At 50.6% G+C, this 22143-nt stretch overlaps 1 protein-coding gene across 3 annotated transcripts in view; it reads left to right on the top strand.

Annotated features, from left to right (window-relative positions):
• The window catches only part of slc12a9 (solute carrier family 12 member 9), a 55264-nt gene extending 36448 nt beyond the window's left edge, over positions 1-18816 (top strand). For all 3 annotated transcript variants that reach the window (XM_078200830.1, XM_078200829.1, XM_078200828.1), the window contains exons 7-13: positions 431-588; positions 3635-3717; positions 6604-6728; positions 9983-10175; positions 12273-12447; positions 15208-15354; positions 17913-18816. In XM_078200830.1, coding sequence (XP_078056956.1) covers positions 431-588; positions 3635-3717; positions 6604-6728; positions 9983-10175; positions 12273-12447; positions 15208-15354; positions 17913-18736 — 1705 coding nt within the window. In that variant the 3' untranslated portion in view covers positions 18737-18816. The remainder of the gene's footprint in view (positions 1-430; positions 589-3634; positions 3718-6603; positions 6729-9982; positions 10176-12272; positions 12448-15207; positions 15355-17912) is intronic.
• The last annotated feature ends 3327 nt before the right edge of the window (positions 18817-22143 follow it).

Below are 22143 nucleotides of genomic sequence, written 5' to 3'. Positions count from 1 at the left end.
TCTCCTTTCCTTCTCTATGAACGGTATGCTTTGTCTGTATAGTGCGGAAGCAACCATACTTTTCACTGTATCCCAATACATGTGACAATAATAAATCAAATCCTTCTCCCCTATGTACTCTATGAACGGTATGCTTTGTCTGTATAGCGCGCAAGAAACAATACTTTTCACTGTATCCCAATACATGTGACAATAATAAATCAAATCAAATCCTTCTCCCCTATGTACTCTATGAACGGTATGCTTTGTCTGTATAGCGCGCAAGAAACAATACTTTTCACTGTATCCCAATACATGTGACAATGATTTAAATTAATATTCATCTTGAATTTGGTGAACTATCTAAAATGTGTTGCTCTGTTTACCTCCCCGCGCCTTAATGTCTCATTGTCTCTGTGTGTCTGTCTCTCTGTCTCTCTCTGCTATTTAGGGCACTGCTAAAGGGGGATTATGTCTTCTTCCGGCAAATCAACGTCTGGCCCCCGTTTGTGGTTATTGGTGTTTATGCAGCCTCTCTCTCTGCGGCGATGAGCACTCTAATAGGTGCCTCCCGTATCCTACATGCCCTGGCCAGGGATGACCTGTTCGGTAAGTTAACCCAAGTGTTTTATTGAAAAATCCATCTTTATCGGTGCATGAACAGAACCAGTAATCATTCCGACCAGATCAAAGCGCAGGAACAGGTCCTTCAAGGATGCAAAGCTGGGCTGAAAAATGGCAAATGGAGTTTAACCCTGATAAATGTGAGGTGATTCATTTTGGTAGGACTAATTTAAATGTGGATTACAGGGTCAAAGGTAGGGTTCTGAAGACTGTGGAGGAACAGAGAGATCTTGGGGTTCATATCCACAGATCTCTGAAGGTTGCCACTCAAGTGGATAGAGCTGTGAAGAAGGCCTATAGTGTGTTAGCTTTTATTAACAGGGGGTTGGAGTTTAAGAGCCGTGGGGTTATGCTGCAACTGTACAGGACCTTGGTGAGACCACATTTGGAATATTGTGTGCAGTTCTGGTCATCTCACTATAGGAAGGATGTGGAAGTGCTGGAAAGCGTGCAGAGGAGATTTACCAGGATGCTGCCTGGTTTGGAGGGTAGGTCTTATGAGGAAAGGTTGAGGGAGCTAGGGCTGTTCTCTCTGGAGCGGAGGAGGCTGAGGGGAGACTTAATAGAGGTTTATAAAATGATGAAGGGGATAGATAGAGTGAACGTTCAAAGACTATTTCCTCGGGTGGATGGAGCTATTACAAGGGGGCATAACTATAGGGTTCATGGTGGGAGATACAGGAAGGATATCAGAGGTAGGTTCTTTACGCAGAGAGTGGTTGGGATGTGGAATGGACTGCCTGCAGTGATAGTGGAGTCAGACACTTTAGGAACATTTAAGCGGTTATTGGATAGGCACATGGAGCACACCAGGATGATAGGGAGTGGGATAGCTTGATCTTGGTTTCAGATAAAGCTCGGCACAACATCGTGGGCCGAAGGGCCTGTTCTGTGCTGTACTGTTCTATGTTCTAAGCCCGTGCCGATTTATGATACCCTAATTACATTCTTAATAAAAGTTCTGTCCTTACTCGGTCCCTTTCCCTCTATTCCCTCCCTATTCACGTATGAGAGGCATGGACAGAGTGGATAGTCAGAAGCTTTTTCCCCAGGGTGGAAGAGTCAATTACTAGGGGGGCACAGGTTTAAAGGAGATGTACGAGGCAAGTTTTTTTTTAGTGGGGGGTGCCTGGAACTCGCTGCCGGGGGAGGGAGTGGAAGCAGATACGATAGTGAGTTTTAAGGGGCGTCTGGACAAATACATGAATAGGATGGGAATAGAGGGATACGGTCCCCGGAAGGGTAGGGGGTTTTAGTTCAGTCGGGGCAGCATGGTCGGTGCAGGCTTGGAGGGGCCGAAGGGCCTGTTCCTGTGCTGTAATTTTCTTTGTTCATCCAGATCCCTCTTAAATGTTGCTAATGTACCTGCTTCCACCACCTCCTTCTGGCAGCGCGTTCCAGGCACCCACCACTCTCTGCGGGAAAAGCCTCCCCCTTAAAGATCCCCCCTCTCTGAGTGGGTTTCCTCCGGGTGCTCCGGTTTCCTCCCACAGTCCGAAAGACGTGCGGGTTAGGGTGCATTGGCCGTGCTAAATTCTCCCTCAGTGTTACCCGAACAGGAGTGTGGCGACTAGGGGATTTTCACAGTAACTTCATTGCAGTGTTAATGTAAGCCGACTTGTGACACTAATAATCTGTACCCCACTTGTAACTGATCCTTCCACCCCTGGGGAAGAAGCCTCTGACTATCTGTCCTGTCTACGCCCCTCCATAATTTTGCATAGAAACTAGAAGCAGGAGGAGGCCATTCGGCCCTTCGAGCCTGCTCCGCAATTCATTTTGATCATAGCTGATCATCCAATTCAATATCCTGATCTCCACCCCCCCATATCCCTCGATCCCTTTAGCCCCAAGAGCGATATCTAATTCCTTCTTGAAACTGCGCAACGTTTTGGCCTCAACTACTTTCTGTGGGAGTGAATTCCATCACCCTCTGGGTGAAGAAATCTCTCCTCACCTCAGTCCTAAAAGGTTTCCCCCTTATCCTCAAACTATGACCCCCTAGTTCTGGACTCCCCCCACCATCGGGCACATTCTTTCTGAATCCACCCTGTCTAACCCTGTTAGAATTTGATAAGTTTCTATGAGATCCCCTCTCGCTCTTCTAAACTCCAGTGAATATAATCCTAACCGACTTAGTCTCTCCTCATATGACAGACCTGCCACTCCAGGAATCAGCCTGGTAAACCCTCGCTGCGCTCCCTCGAGAGCAAGAACATCCCTCCTCAGATCAGGACAGAAACTGTACACCTCTATCTGGTCTCAGCCTCTCCAGTGACAACAATCCTAGTTTATCCAACCTCTCCTCGTAGCCAACACCCTCGAGACCAGGCAACATCCTGGTGAAACTTCTCTGCACTCTTTCCAAAGCTTCCACGCCCTTCGGGTAGTGTGGCGAGCTGGAGGGTGAGGGGGGCAGAGTACAGGAAGGTGAGATTAGAAAGGGCACCTGGGTGTCCTTGGGCTGGCATGGACAAGATGGGCCGAGTGGCCGCTGCCTTCTGTGCTGTAACTTTTCTATGAGGCGGGTGGTGGAAGGGAAACCAATCTGATAACTGGGAGATGGCACAGGGCTGGAGTTTTGAGGGTGGATTGGGCAAGTTTCTATCCCCCCCCCCCCCCCCCCCCTTCCCCCAGCCAAATTCAAAAATGTGTGTACAATTTAACAGGCCACTCTGCTCTCTGTTGGTGGCTTTGCTCCATGTGAGCCTTGTGTCTAATCCCTGTTGGAGGGGAAGAGTGGGTTTTAGGAAGGGATTTCTGGAACTTTTGGGTGGGTGGTGGTGGTTGATTTGTGTCCTGGTGGCTTGAGACTTGGCCACCATTGGGGAGGTCCCAGATACTGGGGGAGCCCGGGGTTCTGGAGGTGTTAAGCGAGGGTTGGAGGTGTGGAGGGCCGGAGGGGTGAGAATCCTGGTCCAGCGATGCCCCCCAGCCTCGCTCAGTGAGCACAGCATGGGGGGGGGGGGGGTTTAAGAAATGGGCAATAGTGATCACCCCGATTTTTAAGCTGTTTGCTTCTCTTGCGCAGGAATAATACTGACCCCTGCGAAGAGAACCTCCAAAACAGGAAACCCCTGGGTTGCTGTCCTCTACACGTGGTTACTGGTACAGGTAAGACTCGCTGAAGGATCTATATGGGACAGGAGGGTGGCCATTCATCCCCCTCCTTTGGGCCTATCCCATTGATCATGACTGATCATGCAGGTCAGTGGGACTAGGCAAAAAATGGTTCGGCACAGACAAGAAGAGCCATAAGGCCTGTTTCTGAGCTGTAATTTTCTATGGTTCTATAACTGAACTGTGTCTCTCTGTTGGGAGGGGAAATGTATGGAATTTATTTCTAAAGGGGAGTTTAAGACCATAAGAGCGGAAGTAAGGCCATTCGGCCCATCGAGTCCACTCCACCATTCAATCATGGTTGATTTCAACTCCATTTACCCGCTCTCTCCCCATAGCCCTTAATTCCTCGAGAAATCAAGAATTGATCAATTTCTGTCTTGAAGACGCTCAACGTCTCGGCCTCCACAGCCCTCTGTGGCAATTAATTCCACAGACCCACCACTCTCTGGCTGAAGAAATTTCTCCTCATCTCTGTTCTAAAGTGACTCCCTTTTATTCTAAGGCTGTGCCCCCGCGTCCTAGTCTCCCCTGCTAATGGAAACAACTTCCCTACGTCCATCCTATCTAAGCCGTTCATTATCTTGTAAGTTTCTATCAGATCTCCCCTCAACCTCCTAAACTCCAATGAATATAATCCCACGATCCTCAGACGTTCATCGTATGTCAGGCCTACCATTCCCGGGATCATCCGTGTGAATCTCCGCTGGACCCGCTCCAGTGCCAGTATGTCCTTCCTGAGGTGTGGGGCCCAAAATTGCTCACAGTACTCCAAATGGGGCCTAACCAGTGCTTTATAAAGCCTCAGAAGTACATCCCTGCTTTTGTATTCCAAGCCTCTTGAGATAAATGACAACATTACATTTGCTTTCTTAATTACGGACTCAACCTGCAAGTTTACCTTTAGAGAATCCTGGACTAGGACTCCCAAGTTTAAGATGGAGGCAACGGGTTACAATCTAAAACCCAGCATCAAGTTCACCCCCCTAAGTGGGCATCGCTTGTAGAGTCGTGAGGCCCTTCAGCCCATCGAGTCTGCACCAACCCGCCTGACCCGCCCATCGAGTCTGCACCCACCTCACCTGCCCACCTAATCCCATTTCCCAGCCCTTGGCCCCATAGCCTTCAATGTTACGCCGTGCCAAGGGCTCATCCGGGTACTTTTTAAAGGATGTGAGGCCTCCCGCCTCCACCACCCTCCCAGGCAGCGCCCTCACCACCCTCTGGGTAAGAGTTTTCCCTCATGTTTTCCCCCCCCCCCCCCCCACCTTGAACCTGTGTCCCCTCGAGACAGTTGGCCAAGGACAGATGTGGGCAAGAGGTAGAATTGGGGCTCACCTGACTGAGTTGAAGAACCTCAGATTTGGGGACGCCATCCTTTATTTTTCCTTGCCCTCTTTCCCCGCCCCCTCCCCCCCCCCCCCCCCCCCCCCCCCCCCTTCCCTACATCTGACCAGTGTCCCATCGGTCCCCAGAATTGTTGAGTCACATAGAAATCATAGAAATCCTACAGTGCAGAAGGAGGCCATTCGGCCCATCGAGTCTGCACCGACCACAATCCCACCCAGGCCCTACCCCCACATATTTACCCACTAATCTACGCATCCCAGGATTCTAAGGGGCAATTTTTTTTAACCTGGCCAATCAACCTAACCTGCACATCTTTGGATGCCATCAACTTGACGAGAGTGGGTGCATGCAGAGTCCCCTCTTGGGAGGTAGGGGCCCATCCAAAGGACCATGCCCTCTTGAGGGATCTTGGCAGGATGATTGGGGAAGTTGTTTTGTAGTTTATTCATTTGTGGGACAAGGGCGTCGCCGGCTGGGTAGCATTTATTGCCCATCCCTAGTTGGCCGAGGGCAGTTGAGTGAACCTGGGGTGGCTCTGGAGTCACATGTAGGCCAGACCAGGTCAGGACAACAGATTTCCTTCCCTAAAGGAAGCAGATGGGTTTTTTTTCAACAATGGGTAGATTCTTAATTCCAGATATTTTTTAAATTGAATTTGTAATCGGTCTTTGGAGACACCAGTCTCTCCACCGCAATCCTGTTGTTTACAGTTCCAACAGCAATACAGAGTGCTCGCAGTCAGCAGTCTACCTTCAGGAGTGCCAGAGGAACTGACACGCCCAGTCAAACACAAGGAAAAGACTTCCTGGCCCATCAATTGGCTTCTTAAGCAGGGACCTCGTATTCCAATAGGTGGCACGGTAGCACAGTGGTTAGCACTGCTGCTTCACAGCTCCAGGGACCTGGGTTCGATTCCCGGCTCGGGGCACTGTCTGTGTGGAGTTTGCACATTCTCCTCGTGTCTGCGTGGGTTTCCTCCGGGTGCTCCGGTTTCCTCCCACAGTCCAAAGATGTGTGGGTTAGGTTGATTGGCCAGGTTAAAAATTGCCCCTTAGTGTCCTGCGATGCGTAGGTTAGAGGGATTAGTGGGTAAATATGTAGGGATATGGGGGTAGGGCCTGGGTGGGATTGTGGTCGGTGCAGACTCGATGGGCCGAATGGCCTCTTTCTGCACTGTGTAGGGTTTCTATGATTTCTAGGCCAACTTCAATGGCCCGATTTGAAGTCTTGCTTAAAGGGGACGTGAGTGAACCAGATGGGTTTTTCCGACAATGGGTCATCAGTAGATTCTTAATTCCAGATATTTCTATTGAATTCAAATTCCACCATCTGCCGTGGCGGGATTCGAACCCGGGTCCCCCAGAACATTAGCTGAGTTTCTGGATTGATGATCCAGCGATAATACCACTAGGCCAGAGCCTCCCCCTATCTTGGACCAAGCAATGTTGGCATTGTCTTGGCAGAGAGATGATTGGGGAAGTTGTTTTGTATCTTCATTAATTACGTGCCTCTTTCTCTCTCTCCTTCTAGTCCGTGTTGTTTGCTGGAAAGCTGAACACCATTGCTGGCATTGTCACTATCTTCTTCCTGATGGCGTACGCCGCGGTTGACCTGGCCTGTTTGGCACTAGAATGGGCCTCTGCACCCAACTTCAGGTAGCTTACCACGTTCCACCCTGTCCTTGCGTGCCATTGGGTGTGTTACAAGTCCGCTTGGATACTCCCAAGGTGTTCTACGAAGCTCGCCTGACCTGTAACTTTTCGTTGAATTTGGCTAGACAGGTTTCACCTCAACTGAACCACGAGGAGCTTTTTATCAAAAGCAAAGTTTAATTAAGAATATCGTTGATGTGTGGAGTGAGACACGTAGCAAGAACTTTTAACAATTACAAGAAACACCACAATCGTGATAATGTACAACTCTTAAGGAAATATTTGTGTTCCAACATGCACAACCTAGGTGGCACAGTGGGTTAGCACTGCTGCCTCTCAGCGCCAGGGACCCGGGTTCGATTCCAGCCCTGGATCACTCTCTGCGGAGTCTGCACGCTTTTCCCGTGTCTGGGTGGGTTTCCTCCCACAGGCCAAAAGGCGTGTTGGTTAGGGTGCATTGTCCGTGCTAAATTATCCCTCGGTGTTACCCCAACAGGTGCCGGAGTGTGGCAACTAGGGGATTACCCTATGACCCCTCAACCAAAGGGAAGTTGCCCCGTCCATGTCCCTCAATCTTATACACCTCAATCATGTCCCCCCTCAGCCTTCTCTGCTCTGGAGAAAACAGTCCCAGTCTATCCTTATAGCTCAAATGTTCCATCCCAGGCAACATTCCTGGTGAATCTTCTCCAGTGTTATCACATGTTTAGTTTTTAATGCATGGGCGTCGCCGGCTGGGCCCAGCATTTATTGCCCATCCCTAGTTGCCCCTTGGAGGGCAGTTGAGAGTCAACCACATTGGCTGTGGCTCTGGAGTCACATGTAGGCCAGACCGGGTAAGGATGGCAGATTTCCTTCCCAAAGGAACCAGATGGGTTTTTCCCACAATGGGTCATCAGTAGATTCTTAACTCCAGATTTTTTTTTTTAGAAATTGAATTCAAATTTCACCATCTGCTGTGGTGGGATTCGAACCCGGGTCCCCCAGAACATTAGCTGAGTTTCTGGATTAATAGTCTAGTGGTGATATCACTAGGCCATCGCCACCCCATTGTGATGCAGTGAAAAGTATTGTTTCTTGCGCACTCTACAGACAAAACATACCGTTCATAGAGTACATAGGGGAGAAGGATTTGATTTATTATTAAGAACATAAGAACATAAGAAATAGGAGCAGGAGTCGGCCATCTAGCCCCTCGAGCCTGCCCCGCCATTCAATAAGATCATGGCTGATCTGAAGTGGATCAGTTCCACTTACCCGCCTGATCCCTATAACCCCTAATTCCCTTACCGATCAGGAATCCATCTATCCGTGATTTAAACATATTCAACGAGGTAGCCTCCACCACTTCAGTGGGCAGAGAATTCCAGAGATTCACCACCCTCTGGGAGAAGAAGTTCCTCCTCAACTCTGTCCTAAACCGACCCCCCTTTATTTTGAGGCTGTGCCCTCTAGTTCTAGCTTCCTTTCTAAGTGGAAAGAATCTCTCCACCTCTACCCTATCCAGCCCCTTCATTATCTTATAGGTCTCTATAAGATCCCCCCTCAGCCTTCTAAATTCCAAGAGTTCAAACCCAATCTGCTCAGTCTCTCCTCATAATCAACACTCCTCATCTCCGGTATCAACCTGGTGAACCTTCTCTGCACTCCCTCCAATGCCAATATATCCTTCCGCAAATAAGGGGACCAATACTGCACACAGTATTCCAGCTGGGGCCTCACCAATGCCCTGTACAGATGCAGCAAGACATCTCTGCTTTTATATTCTATCCCCCTTGCGATAAAGGCCAACATCCCATTTGCCTTCTTGATCACCTGTTGCACCTGCAGACTGGGTTTTTGCGTCTCATGCACAAGGACCCCCAGGTCCCTCTGCACAGCAGCATGTTGTAATTTTTCTCCATTTAGATGATAATCCAGTTTGCTATTATTTCTTCCAAAGTGAAAGTGGAGCGGAGGAGGCTGAGGGGAGACTTAATAGAGGTTTATAAAATGATGAAGGGGATAGATAGTGAACATTCAAAGACTATTTCCTCGGGTGGATGGAGCTATTACAAGGGGGCATAACTATAGGGTTTGTGGTGGGAGATACAGGAAGGATATCAGAGGTAGGTTCTTTACGCAGAGAGTGGTTGGGGTGTGGAATGGACTGCCTGCAGTGATAGTGGAGTCAGACACTTTAGGAACATTTAAGCGGTATTGGATAGGCACATGGAGCACACCAGGATGATAGGGAGTGGGATAGCTTGATCTTGGTTTCAGATAAAGCTCGGCACAACATCGTGGGCCGAAGGGCCTGTTCTGTGCTGTACTGTTCTATGTTCTATGAATAACCTCGCATTTGCCGAAGTTATACTCCATCTGCCAGATCCTCACTCAGCCTGTCCAAATCTCTCTGCAGACCTTCTACGCCCTCCACACGATTCACTTATTGTCACATGTATCGGGATACAGTCTGAGGATCGTGGGATTATATTCATTGGAGTTTAGGAGGTTGAGGGGAGATCTAATAGAAACTTACAAGATAATGAACGGCTTAGATAGGATGGACGTAGGGAAGTTGTTTCCATTAGCAGGGGAGACTAGGACGCGGGGGCACAGCCTTAGAATAAAAGGGAGTCACTTTAGAACAGAGATGAGGAGAAATTTCTTCAGCCAGAGAGTGGTAGGTCTGTGGAATTCATTGCCACAGAGGGCTGTGGAGGCCGAGACGTTGAGCGTCTTCAAGACAGAAATTGATCAATTCTTGATTTCTCGAGGAATTAAGGGTTATGGGGAGAGAGCGGGTAAATGGAGTTGAAATCAACCGTGATTGAATGGTGGAGTGGACTCGATGGGCAGAATGGCCTTACTTCCGCTCCAATTTCTTATGGTCTTAAAGCATACCGTTCATAGAGAAGGAGAGAATGTAGTGTTACAGTCATAGCTAGGGTGTAGAGAAAGATCAACTCAATGCGAGGTAGGTCCATTCAAAAGTCTGACGGCAGCCGGGAAGAAGCTGTTCTCGAGTCGGTCGGTGCGTGACCTCCGACTTTTCCGAATACCACCTGGGCCTTCGACTGTCCCGAAATGGCCAAGCGAGAAGTTTCAGTGGAAGGGGCAACTGGGAGTGAACAACAAATGTTGGCTTTGTCTCTAACACGCACATCTCCTGGAAAGAATTGGAAACCCCCCCCCCCCCCCCCCGCCCCTCCCTCTTTTTTCTTGCTCCTGCTCTGCCCCTCCTCGCTCACTTGGCATTTTTCCTCTTCCTCCAGGCCCACCTTCCAGCTCTTCAGTTGGCACACCTGTCTCCTGGGCATCGTGGGTTGCCTGGTGATGATGTTCCTCATCAACCCGGCCTACGCCTCGTGCGGGATCGTGCTGATGCTGCTTCTCTTGGTTGTCATCCACTATCGCTCGCCCACCAGCAGCTGGGGGTACATCAGCCAGGCGCTCATATTCCATCAGGTGAGTGCGGCCCTTCCGATTTTTTTTTTTTTTTTTTGGTCTATGGTCGCCTATTCGGGGCGGTGTCGGCAAGTCTCCAGAACGGGACGCGAACCCCCTCACGACCTTCTCCTGACTGGATACTGCCCATCGGACTAATGAACCGCGTGGTAGTTGTGTTCGCGCAGGCAAATCACTCCACACTCGTAATATGTGGAGGGAGAGCTTCTGGTTTAATCCCAATGCTTTCTCCGAGTCAGTGGAAAGGTCTCAACATTTTGTTGGAAGATACATTCACGCAGTTTGATTTGGCACAATGTTACCCAGGCAAAGATAATCACTACTGTATTACAAAGAAAATTACAGCACAGGAACAGGCTCTTCGGCCCTCCAAGCCTGCACCGACCATGCTGCCCCGACTGAACTAAAACCCCCTACCCTTCCGGGGACCGTATCCCTCTATTCCCATCCTATTTATGTATTTGTCAAGACGCCCCTTAAAAGTCACTACCGTATCTGCTTCCACTTCCTCCCCCGGCAATGAGTTCCAGGCACCCACCACCCTCTGTGTAAAAAAACTTGCCTCGTACATCTCCTTTAAACCTTGCCCCTCGCACCTTAAACCTGTGCCCCCTAGTAATTGGCTCTTCCACCCTGGGAAAAAGCTTCTGACTATCCACTCTGTCCATGCTCCTCATAATCTTGTAGACTTCTATCAGGTCGCCCCCCTCAACCTCCGTCGTTCCAATGAGAACAAACCAAGTTTCTCCAACCTCTCCTCATAGCTAATGCCCTCCATACCAGGCAACATCCTGGTAAATCTTTTCTGTACCCTCTCCAAAGCCTCCACACATCCTTCTGGTAGTGTGGCGACCAGAATTGAACACTATATTTCAAGTATGGTCTAATATTAACATTCTATAAAGCGTCAGCATGACTTGCCAATTTTTAAACTCAATACTCCAGCTGATGAAGGCAAGCATGCCGTATGCCTTCTTGACTACCTTCTCCACCTGCGTTGCCACTTGCAGTGACCTGTGTACCTGTACACCCAGATCCCTCTGCCTATCAATACTCTTCAGGGTTCTGCCATTTACTGTATATTTCCTCTCTGTATTAGACCTTCCAACATGCATTACCTCACACTTGTATTGTAATTTGTGGTATTTCTTTGCCAAGACATCACAACCCATTTCCACGTAATCTTAGATTGCAAAGACATCATAGAATCCCGACCAGTGCAGGAGGAGGCCATTCGGCCCATCGAGCCTGCACCGACCACAATCCCACCCAGGCCCTATTCTCTTAACCCCACATTTACCCTGGTAATCCCCCTGGCGCTATGGCCACGCTAAATTGACCCATCAACCTAACCCGCATATCTGTGGACTGTGGGAGGAAACCGGAGCACCCGGAGGAAACCCACGCAGACACGAGGAGAATGTGCAAACTCCGCACAGAGTGACCCAAGCCGGGAATTGAACCTGAGTCTCTGGCGCTGTCAGGCCACCATGCCACCCCAAAAAAACCCATTCCATATAATAACCTGAAACTGTCTTCGTGAAACCAGCCAGAGACATTGAAATATATCTCGACCAATGGGGTGAGCCTTGTTCTTTACTATTCCTGATTTCGTATGGTCATAGAATCCCTACAGTGCAGAAGGAGGCCGTTTAGCCCATCAGGTCTGCACTGATCACCATCTCTCCCAGGCCCAATCCCCATAACCCCATGCATTTACCCTAGCTAGTCTCCCTGACACTAAGGGGCAATTTAGCATGGCCAATCCACCCTAACCTACACAACTTTGGACTGTGTATTTGATTTCTGGCAATTATCAAGGTCTCATTCTGTGATTTTGTCTGGTGCATCTTTGTGTATCCGCTAATGTCTCTAAGTTGGTGGGCTGGCTCCGATTGTACAGACAGCACATTCCGCAGTGTCAGTTATCAAGCTGTAAGATTTTTAACCCTGTCCTATCACAAAATGGCTGCTAGCCGCCATCTTGTATACCCGAGCTAAGGGAGCTGATTTTGTTCCTGCTTCAGCCATTGTTTTTTTTATTTGTTCCTCCTCTTTCTCCCCCTCTTTTTCCCCCTGCCCCCTCCCCCTCCCCAGGTGAGGAAGTATCTGCTGCTACTTGACATTCGCAAGGAGCACGTCAAATTCTGGAGGCCTCAGATTCTCCTCATGGTAGCCAATCCGAGGACCAGTGCTCAGCTAATCACCTTCATCAACGACTTAAAGAAGGGGGGGCTTTTCGTGTTGGGCCATGTGGAACTCGGGGACCTCGGTAAGGTGGCCTCCGGCTTTTTTTTTTGGGGAGGTGGGGGTGGAAAAGGGGAGGGAGTGATCGCACTAAGTAGCACCTGGAACATTTGAGGCCTACCAACAGGCTGAGGCGCCAAGCAGGCCTGCTTCCTGTTCCCAGCCTGACGTAGATAACTCCTAACTTCCTATTTCCAAACACGCATCATAGATTCCCTACAGTGCAGGAGGAGGCCCTTTCGGCCCATCGAGTCTGCACCAACCAGGCCCTATCCCTGTAACCCCATGCATTTACCCTGTTAATTCCCCTGACACTAAGGGGCGATTTAGCATGGTCAATCCACCTAACCCACACATCTGGTCAGAGCCCATTCGGAGTATTGTGAGCAGTTTTGGACCCCGTATCTAAGGAAGGATGTGCCGGGCTTGGAAAGGGTCCAGAGGAGGTTCACAAGAATGATCCCTGGAATGAAGAGCTTGTCGTATGAGGAACGGGTTGAGGACTCTGGGTCTGTACTCGGTGGAGTTTAGAAGGATGAGGGGGAGGGATCTTATTGAAACTTACAGGATACTGCGAGGCCCGGATAGAGTGGACGTGGAGAGGATGTTTCCACCAGTAGGAAAAACTAGAACCAGAGGGCACAGCCTCAGGCTGAAGGGACGATCCTTTAAAACAGAGATGAGGAGGAATTTCTTCAGCCAGAGAGTGGTGAATCTGTGGAACTCTTTGCCGCAGAAGGCTGTGGAGGCCGGGTCATTGAGTGTCTTTAAGACAGAGATAGATAGGTTCTTGATTAATAAGGGGATCGGGGGTTATGGGGAAAAGGGCAGGAGAATGGGGATGAGAAAAATATCAGCCATGATTGAATGGCGGAGCAGACTCGATGGGCCGAGTGGCCTCATTCTGCTCCTATGTCTTATGGTCTTTGGACACTAAGGGGCAATTTAGCATGGCCAATCCACCTAACCCTGCACATCTGTTCCTGCAAAGCCCAATACCACAGAACAGAAATTAAGACAAACTTGTAGACCCAACGGTGGACAGCCTGAGGCCTAGCAGACATTTTGTTGACCGTTGCCCACGTGTAGTTTAAGTTTATTTATTCATCACAGGTAAGGCTGACATTTACACTGCAATGAAGTTACTGTGAAATTTCCCTAGTCGCCCCACACTCCGGCGCCTGTTCGGGTAACACTGAGGGAGAATTTAGCACGGCCAATGCACCCTAACCAGCACGTCTTTCGGACTGTGGGAGGAAACTGGAGGAAACCCACGCAGACACGGGGAGAACGTGCAGACTCCGCACAGACAGTGACCCGAGCCGGGAATTGAACCCGGGTCCCTGGCGCTGTGAGGCAGCAGTGCTAACCACTGTGCTGCCCATGTAGGGTTGTCACGTTCTGCAGATTTCCATCCGCGTAGTTTTTTCCTGCCAGTCTGACATGGCACACACTTGGGAATGTGGGCATCACTGTTTGGACTGGCATTTATTACCCATCCCTAATTGCCTCCTGAACATTTGTCTCTGGAGTCACATGTAGGCCAGACTGGGTAAGGATGGCAGATTTCATTGAAACATAGAAGATAGGAGCAGGAGGAGGCCATTCGGCCCTTCGAGTCTGCTCCCCCATTCATCACCATCATGGCTGATCGTCCAACTCAATAGCCTAATCCTGCTTTCCCCCCATAACCTTTGACCCCGTTCGCCCCCAAGTGCTATATCCAGCCGCCTCTTCAATACATTCAATGTTTTGGCTTCAACTACTTCCTGTGGTAATGAATTCCACTGGCTCACCACTCTCTGGGTGAAGAAATGTTTGGTTTGATTTATTATTGTCACATGTATTGGGATACAGTGAAAAGTATTGTTTCTTGCGCGCTAGACAGACAAAGCATACCGTTCATAGAGAAGGAAAGGAGAGGGTGCAGAATGTAGTGTTACAGTCATAGCTAGGGTGTAGAGAAAGATCAACTTAATGCGAGGTAGGTCCAGTTAAAAGTCTGACGGCAGCAGGGAAGAAGCTGTTCTTGAGTCGGTCGGTGCGTGACCTCAGACTTTTGTATCTTTTTCCCGACGGAAGAAGGTGGAAGAGAGAATGTCCGGGGTGCGTGGGGGTCCTTGATTATGCTGGCTGCTTTTCCCCAGGCAGTGGGAAGTGTAGACAGTCCTTCTCCCCTATGTACTCTATGAACGGTATGCTTTGTCTGTATAGAGCGCAAGAAACAATACTTTTCACTGTATCCCAATACATGTGACAATAATAAATCATTTGTGGGATTAATAACAAAGAACAGTACAGCACAGGAAACAGGCCCTTCGGCCCTCCAAGCCTGTGCCGCTCCTTGGTCCAACTAGACCAATCGTTTGTATCCCTCCATTCCCAGACTGCTCATGTGACTATCCAGGTAAGTCTTAAACGATGTCAGCGTGCCTGCCTCCACCACCCTACTTGGCAGCGCATTCCAGGCCCCCACCACCCTCTGTGTAAAAAAACGTCCCTCTGATATCTGAGTTATACTTCGCCCCTCAGCTTGAGCCCGTGACCCCTCGTGATCGTCACCTCCGACCTGGGAAAAAGCTTCCCACTGTTCACCCTATCTATCCCCTTCATAATCTTGTACACCTCCTATAATCTAGTGTCTACCTTGAACCTTCTCTCCTGGGGCAAGAATGGTTTGTATTTGTAACAGTTGGAGCTGGGATGTTATTTGGGGAATATGTTTGGTGTGAGGGTGTTGTCTCTCTGACTGGGCCATGCTGATGTCTCTCATCTTCTCTCTCAGACACCCTGCCAACCGACCCCATCCAGCCACAGTACAACTTCTGGCTCAGCCTTGTGGACAAGTTGAATGTCAAGGCCTTTGTGGATCTGACCCTGTCTCCCACCGTCCGCCAGGGAGTGCAGCACCTCCTCCGCATAACAGGACTGGGTAAGGGCCAGCGGGAATCGTTACAGCATCGGGGGTGTGGCCATTCAGCCCATTGAAACCCTCCCCACCCGTCCCGTGGTCCAACTAATTTCACCCATCCAATTCCCTTTGGACAACCCCTCCGCTTCCCCTCCCCTCTATCTGAATCCTGAGGATTGTGCATTGGCATCAGATGCCATGAGGGTGTTGGCGAGGCAGGTAGGCAATGGTACATCCGAAATGGGAGGAGTAGGCCATTCAGCCCCACGAGCTCTGCTCTCCCATTCGATAAGGTCATGGCTGACCCAAGTGTTCCTGTCTGCCCTAGACTCCTTTGTCAATCAAATCCCTCTTGACTCCATCTCCAGTATGTTCAATGATCCTCCCAATCTCCAATGGTCCCCAGGGTGGGGAGAGATTACCTCACACCAGTGTCCCTCAAAAGAAATTCCTCCATCTTAAATGGAAGATCATAGAATCTCTACAGTGCAGAAGGAGGCCATTTGGCCCATCAGGTCTACCCACCACAATCCCACCCTGGCCCTATCCCCATAACCCTATGAATTTACCCTAGCAAGTCCCCCTGACACTGAGGAAATTTGGCATGGCTAATCCACCTAACCTGGACATCTTTGGATGCTATGAGATAATTTGGCATGGCCAATCCACCTAACCTGGACATCTTTGGATGCTATGGGACAATTTGGCATGGCCAGTCCACCCAACCTGGACATCTTTGGATGCTATGGGACAATTTGGCATGGCCAGTCCACCCAACCTGGACATCTTTGGACTGCCCCACATGACTATAGCAACACTTCCTGACTCTCCACCCCCACCTTTGCAATAAGGGCCAGCATTCTCATAGAAACCCTACAGTGCAGAAACAGGCCATTCGGCCCATCGAGTCTGCACCGACCACAATCCCACCCAGGCCCTACCCCCATATCCCTACACATTACCCACTAATCCCTCTAATCTACGCATCTCAGGACATTAAGGGGCAATTTAGCTTGGCCAATCAACCTAACCCGCACATCTTTGGACTGTGGGAGGAAACCGGAGCACCTGGAGGAAACCCACGCAGACACGGGGAGAATGTGCAAACTCCACACAGACAGTGACCCGAGCCAGGAATCGAACCCAGGTCCCTGGAGCTGTGAAGCAGCAGTGCTAACCACTGTGCTACCGTGCCGCCCCTTTACTTGCTGCACCTGCGTTGTGTGATTCATGCACAAGGACACCCAGATCCCTCTACTGCTACATTCTTCCATTTAAACTGTTTTTCAATATAAAGTTTATTTATCAGTGTCACAAGTAAGGCTTACATTAACACTGCAATGAAGTCACTGTGAGAATCCCCTAGTCGCCACACTCCGGCGCCTGTTCGGGTAACACTGAGGGAGAATTTAGCACGGCCCAATGCACCCTAACCAGCACGTCTTTCCCCGGACTGTGGGAGGAAACCGGAGCACCCGGAGGAAACCCACGCAGACACGGGGAGAATGTGCAGACTCCACACAGACAGTGACCCCAAGCCGGGAATCGAACCCGGGTCCCTGGCGCTGTGAGGCAGCAGTGCTAACCACTGTGCCATCGTGCTGCCCGACAGTCTTTAACATCTAGCTGAGAGGTTGGACTGGTGCCTCGGATGGTGTCCCATCCAGAAGACAGCTCCTCTGACAATGCGGCCCTCCCCAAATCGGGTGCAAGGCTTTCAATCCTAGAGGCTGTTAAATGTTAACGTTTATTTATTAGTCACAAGTAAGGCTTACATTAACACTGCAATGAAGTTACTGTGAAATCCCCCTAGTCGCCCCATACTCCGGCGCCTGTTCAGGTAACACTGAGGGAGAATTTAGCACGGCCCAATGCACCCTAACCAGCACGTCTTTCGGACTGTGGGAGGAAACCCACGCAGACATGGGGAGAATGTACAAATTCCACAGTGACCCCAAGCTGGGAATCGAACCCGGGTCCCTGGCGCTGAGGCAGTGGTGCTAACCACTGCCACCATGCTGCCATGAATCTAACCCGGTTCCCTGGCGCTGTGAGGCAGCAGTGCTAACCACTGTGCCACCGGGAATCGAACCCGGGTCCCTGGCGCTGTGAGGCAGCAGTGCTAAACACTGTGCCACCAGGAATCGAACCCGGGTCCCTGGCGCTGTGAGGCAGCAGTGCTAACCCACTGTGCCACCGGGAATCGAACCCGGGTCCCTGGCGCTGTGAGGCAGCAGTGCTAACCCACTGTGCCACCAGGAATCGAACCAGGGTCCCTGGCGCTGTGAGGCAGCAGTGCTAACCCACTGTGCCACCAGGAATCGAACCAGGGTCCCTGGCGCTGCGAGGCAGCAGTGCTAACCCACTGTGCCACCCATGTAGGCTGCAGTGCATCTTGCAGAGGGTACACCCTTAATTAAAGGGGAGAGGTGCCCAGTAACTGGAACATTGGAGTGAGTATTGAGAGAATGTACGGTCAATAGGAAGCTAAATGTGTCATAGCTCCGGCCCACTAAGTGTTGGGGGCGAGGCGCGGTGGGCCTGGGGAACTGGTTAACTTTGTCCTTTGTGTCGTGCAGGTGGCATGAAACCCAACACACTGGTCCTCGGTTTCTATGACAACTGCGTGCCCGAGGACTACTTCCTGTGTGACCCGGCCTTCAGGGATGCCAAGGAGAATGATCACTTTGGTGTGGACACGGCCTCCCTGCAGGCCCACTTCCCGCCCGTCCGCGACGGGGAGACCAGCCGCAGCCTGACGGAGGCCGAGTACGTGGCCATCATCTCGGATGCCCTCAAGATGCAGAAGAACGTCTGCCTGGCCCGATACTTGCACACCATGGACAGGCAGGACCTGTTGGCCAAGAAGCGGCAGGAGCGAGTCTCCATCGACGTCTGGCCCCTCAACCTCCTGCAGCCCGACAGCACCCACTACGTGGACATGTGTAGCCTCTTCCTCTTGCAGATGGCCTGCGTCCTCACCATGGTGGCCTCCTGGAAGTGCGCCCGGCTCCGCATCTTCCTCTGCATCGAGTCCGGCGATGACAGCTGGGTCAAGAAGGAGGAGAAGCTGCGGGAGCTCCTGGACAAGCTACGCATCAAGGCCACCATCAAGATCGTCACCTGGGACGACGTCCTCGCCTTGCACGGGCTGTCCCGCGAGGCGCCCGAGGCCAGCCCCGGCGATTCCACCCTGATCTCGGACGAATACCTCCGGGCGGCCAACCACATGGTGCTGGACCAGGGCTTCCACACGGCCGTGCGGTTCCTCTACCTTCCCCGGCCCCCCGTCGGCCCTGCCCGCTCCCAACGCTACCTGGAACAGTTGGACATCTTGACCGAAGGCCTGGGGCCTACCTTGCTGATCCACGGCCTGACTCCAGTCACCTGCACTGACCTGTAAGGGCTGATTGCCCCCAACCCCCCTCCCCAACTTCCTGTTTTATATGGGGGGGGGGGGGAAGGATAGCCAATCTCTGAACGCTAAAGGTCAAAATGGCCGCCTTGTATGGACCGTAAGCCTTAGAGACTTTGAGAGGATTGGTTCACTTTGCCATTATTTATATTTAACAGAGGGGGGGAGGACTTTAATGGGAAAAGATTGTGTAATTGGGATTTGAATAGCATTTTTCGGGGGGTTAGGGGGGGATGGCCAATCTCTGAACACTAGGTCAAAATGGCCGCCTTGTATGGACCATAAGCAACAAGCCTTGGAGACTGAGGATTGGTTCACTTTGCTATTTATTTATATTTGACAGAGGGGGAGGGAGGAAGGGTGGGAATTTAACCGGAAAAGATTGTGTGTAATTGGGATTTGAATGTTTTTTCTGGGGGGGTGGGAGGGATGGGGACTAACTTATTAAAATGGTCGCACCATGTTTTTCCTGTGTTGTTGAACAGTTTCTCCTTGGGTTGGGATTGTGATGGCTTTTATTTGAGTGCGGGGGTGAGGGAGGGAGAGGAGTGTCCGTTTGTGGCAGATCCCTGGACCGCACAGCCCTGCTTGAGCGCTGTCCGACACACTTTTTCCCCCACCCCCCCCCAGTCTACCATCTGCAAAGGTGCACTCCAGCGACCGAGTCAAGGCCCCTTGAGGTGGTAGTGGTCGCCGTGCTGTCAAAGGAGGAGCCCTTGGGTGAGTTCATAGTATCGCCACGGTGCAGGAGGAGGCCATTCAGCCCATCCAGTCTGCGCTGTGTGTGGGGGAGGAAACCGGAGCACCCGGAGGAAACCCGGGGAGAACGTGCAAACTCCAAGCCGGGAATTGAACCCAGCTCCCTGGAGCTGTGAGGCAGCAGTGCTAACCACTGTGTGCCCATAATGCTCTGGGGGACATCGGGTTCAAATGCCACCACAGTGACCGGTAGAATTTAAATTCGATTTAAAAATATTTGGAATGTAAAACTACTTAGTAACGGTGAACATGACAACTACCATGAATTGTCAGGGGGGGAAACCCATCTGGTTCTTTTAGGGAAGGAAATCTGCCGTCCTTACCCCGGTCTGGCCTACATGTGACTCCAGAGCCACAGCCAATGTGGTTGACTCTCAACTGCCGTCTGAAATGGCCGAGCAAGACACTCGGTTCAAGAGACAATTGGGGCTGGGCAACATGCCTGGCCCAGTCATGTCCACATTCCCCATTGGAGGGGGGGACGTTCCCTGTTTTGGGTGGGGGGACATGGATTTGGATACTTCACTAGAGTGAGTCCAATTGACGGGGAATGACCCCGGATTATCCTGGGATTTGATGGGGCACACTCTCTCCCAATTTTGGGAATGGCCAGGGGAGGATTGCTGGCTCACCTTGGGAATAGTGAGGAGATCCAGATTGAGAGTGATTCTGGGGATGAGGAACTCCAGTTGCGTCGTTGGATAGGACTGTTCTGCTTGGAGGAGAGGTGGTCGGGCGGGGATTTGAGAGACTCGAAATCAGCAGGGGGTCCAGGACGGAGTTGACCGGGGGAGGAGAAACTGTTCCCATTGGTGGAAGGATGGAGAACGATTGAAGGTGATTGGATAAAAGAAGCAATGGCGACATGAGGCGAAACTCTCTCCCTCAGCGAGGGGCTAGGATCTGGAACGCACTGCCCAAGTGTCCAATTTTTAATTGGTGGCATTTGAGAAAGGACCAGGGTTAATATGTGAAGAGAATTTGCTGGGATACTGTTGTGAGGAGAGGGGGGGGGGGGTGCGAGGAGAGGTGGTAAGAGTCTTGTACAGAGCCAGCCCACTACACAATGGGCCAAATGGCCGCCTGTTTTTGCATTGTGCCCATTCTAAGGGAAAGCTGGTTAGGGAATAACAGGGAATAAAAGCAAGTGTGTGCGTGGACTTCTATCGCAATGGTTAAAACCTGAAATTAAATTAGAAAATGGCTAAATCTCAGCAGGCCTGACAGCACCACTGGAGGGAGAATAGGACCAATGTTCCGAGCCTGGATGAGAGCTCTGACACGGTCATCCATGGCCTCCTGCACTGCAGGGATTCTGTTCGGCCCATCGAGTCTGCACCAACCACAATCCCACCCAGGCCCTAACCCCCCACATTTACCCTGCTAATCCCCCAGACACCAAGGGGCAATTTGATTTATTGTCACATGTATTGGGATACAGAGAAAAATATTGTTTCTTGCTCGCTATACAGACAAAGCATACCATTCATAGAGAAGGAAAGGAGAGAGTGCAGAATGTAGTGTTACAGTCATAGCTAGGGTGTAGAGAAAGATCAACTTAATGCAAGGTAGGTCCATTCGAAAGTCTGGTGGCAGCAGGGAAGAAGCTGTTCTTGAGTCGGTTGGTGCGTGACCTCGGACTTTTGTATCTTTTTCCCGATGGAAGAAGGCAGAAGAGAGAATGTCCGGGGGTGTGTGGGGTCCTTGATTATGCTGGCTGCTTTTCCCCGAGGCAGCGGGAAGTGTAGACAGAGTCAATGGATGGGAGGCTGGGTTTGCGTGATGGACTGGGCTACATTCACGACCTTTTGTAGTTCCTTGCGGTCTGGGGCAGAGCAGGAGCCCATACCAAGCTGTGATACAACCAGAAAGAATGCTTTCTATGGGGCATCTGTAAAAGTTGGTGAGAGTCGTAGCGGACATGCCAAATTTCCTTAGTCTTCTGAGAAAGTAGAGGCGTTGGTGGGGCTTTCTTAACTATAGTGTCGGCATGGGGGGGACCAGGACAGGTTGTTGGTGATCTGGACACCTACAATCTTGAAACTGTCGACCCTTTCTACTTTGTCCCCATTGATGTAGACAGGGGCATGTTCTCCTTTACGCTTCCTGAAGTCGATGACAATCTCCTTCGTTTTGTTGACAATGAGGGAGAGATTATTGTTGCCGCACCAGTTCACCAGATTCTCTATCTCATTCCCGTACTCTGTCTCGTCATTGTTTGAGATCCGACCCACTACGGTGGTGTCATCAGCAAACTTGAAAATGGAGTTTGAGGGGAATTTGGCTGCACAGTCATAGGTGTATAAGCAGGGGGCTGAGAACACAGCCTTGTGGGACACCGGTGTTTTTTTTTAGCATGGCCAATCAACCTAACTCTCACGTCCTTGGACTGTGGGAGGAACACAGTAAGAAGTTTAACAACACCAGGTTAAAGTCCAACAGGTTTATTTGGTAGCAAAAGCCACACAAGCTTTCGGAGCTCTAAGCCCTTTCTTCAGGTGAGTGGGAATTCTGTTCACAAACAGAGCTTATAAAGACACAGACTCAATTTACATGAATAATGGTTGGAATGCAAATACTTACAACTAATCAAGTCTTTAAGAGACGAAACAATGTGAGTGGAGAGAGCATCAAGA

The sequence above is a fragment of the Mustelus asterias genome, chromosome 31, assembly GCF_964213995.1.
Source record: "Mustelus asterias chromosome 31, sMusAst1.hap1.1, whole genome shotgun sequence".
Classification (NCBI taxonomy): domain Eukaryota; kingdom Metazoa; phylum Chordata; class Chondrichthyes; order Carcharhiniformes; family Triakidae; genus Mustelus; species Mustelus asterias.
Note: the sequence above shows the minus strand (reverse complement) of the source record. Positions and strands in the feature narration are given on the sequence as shown.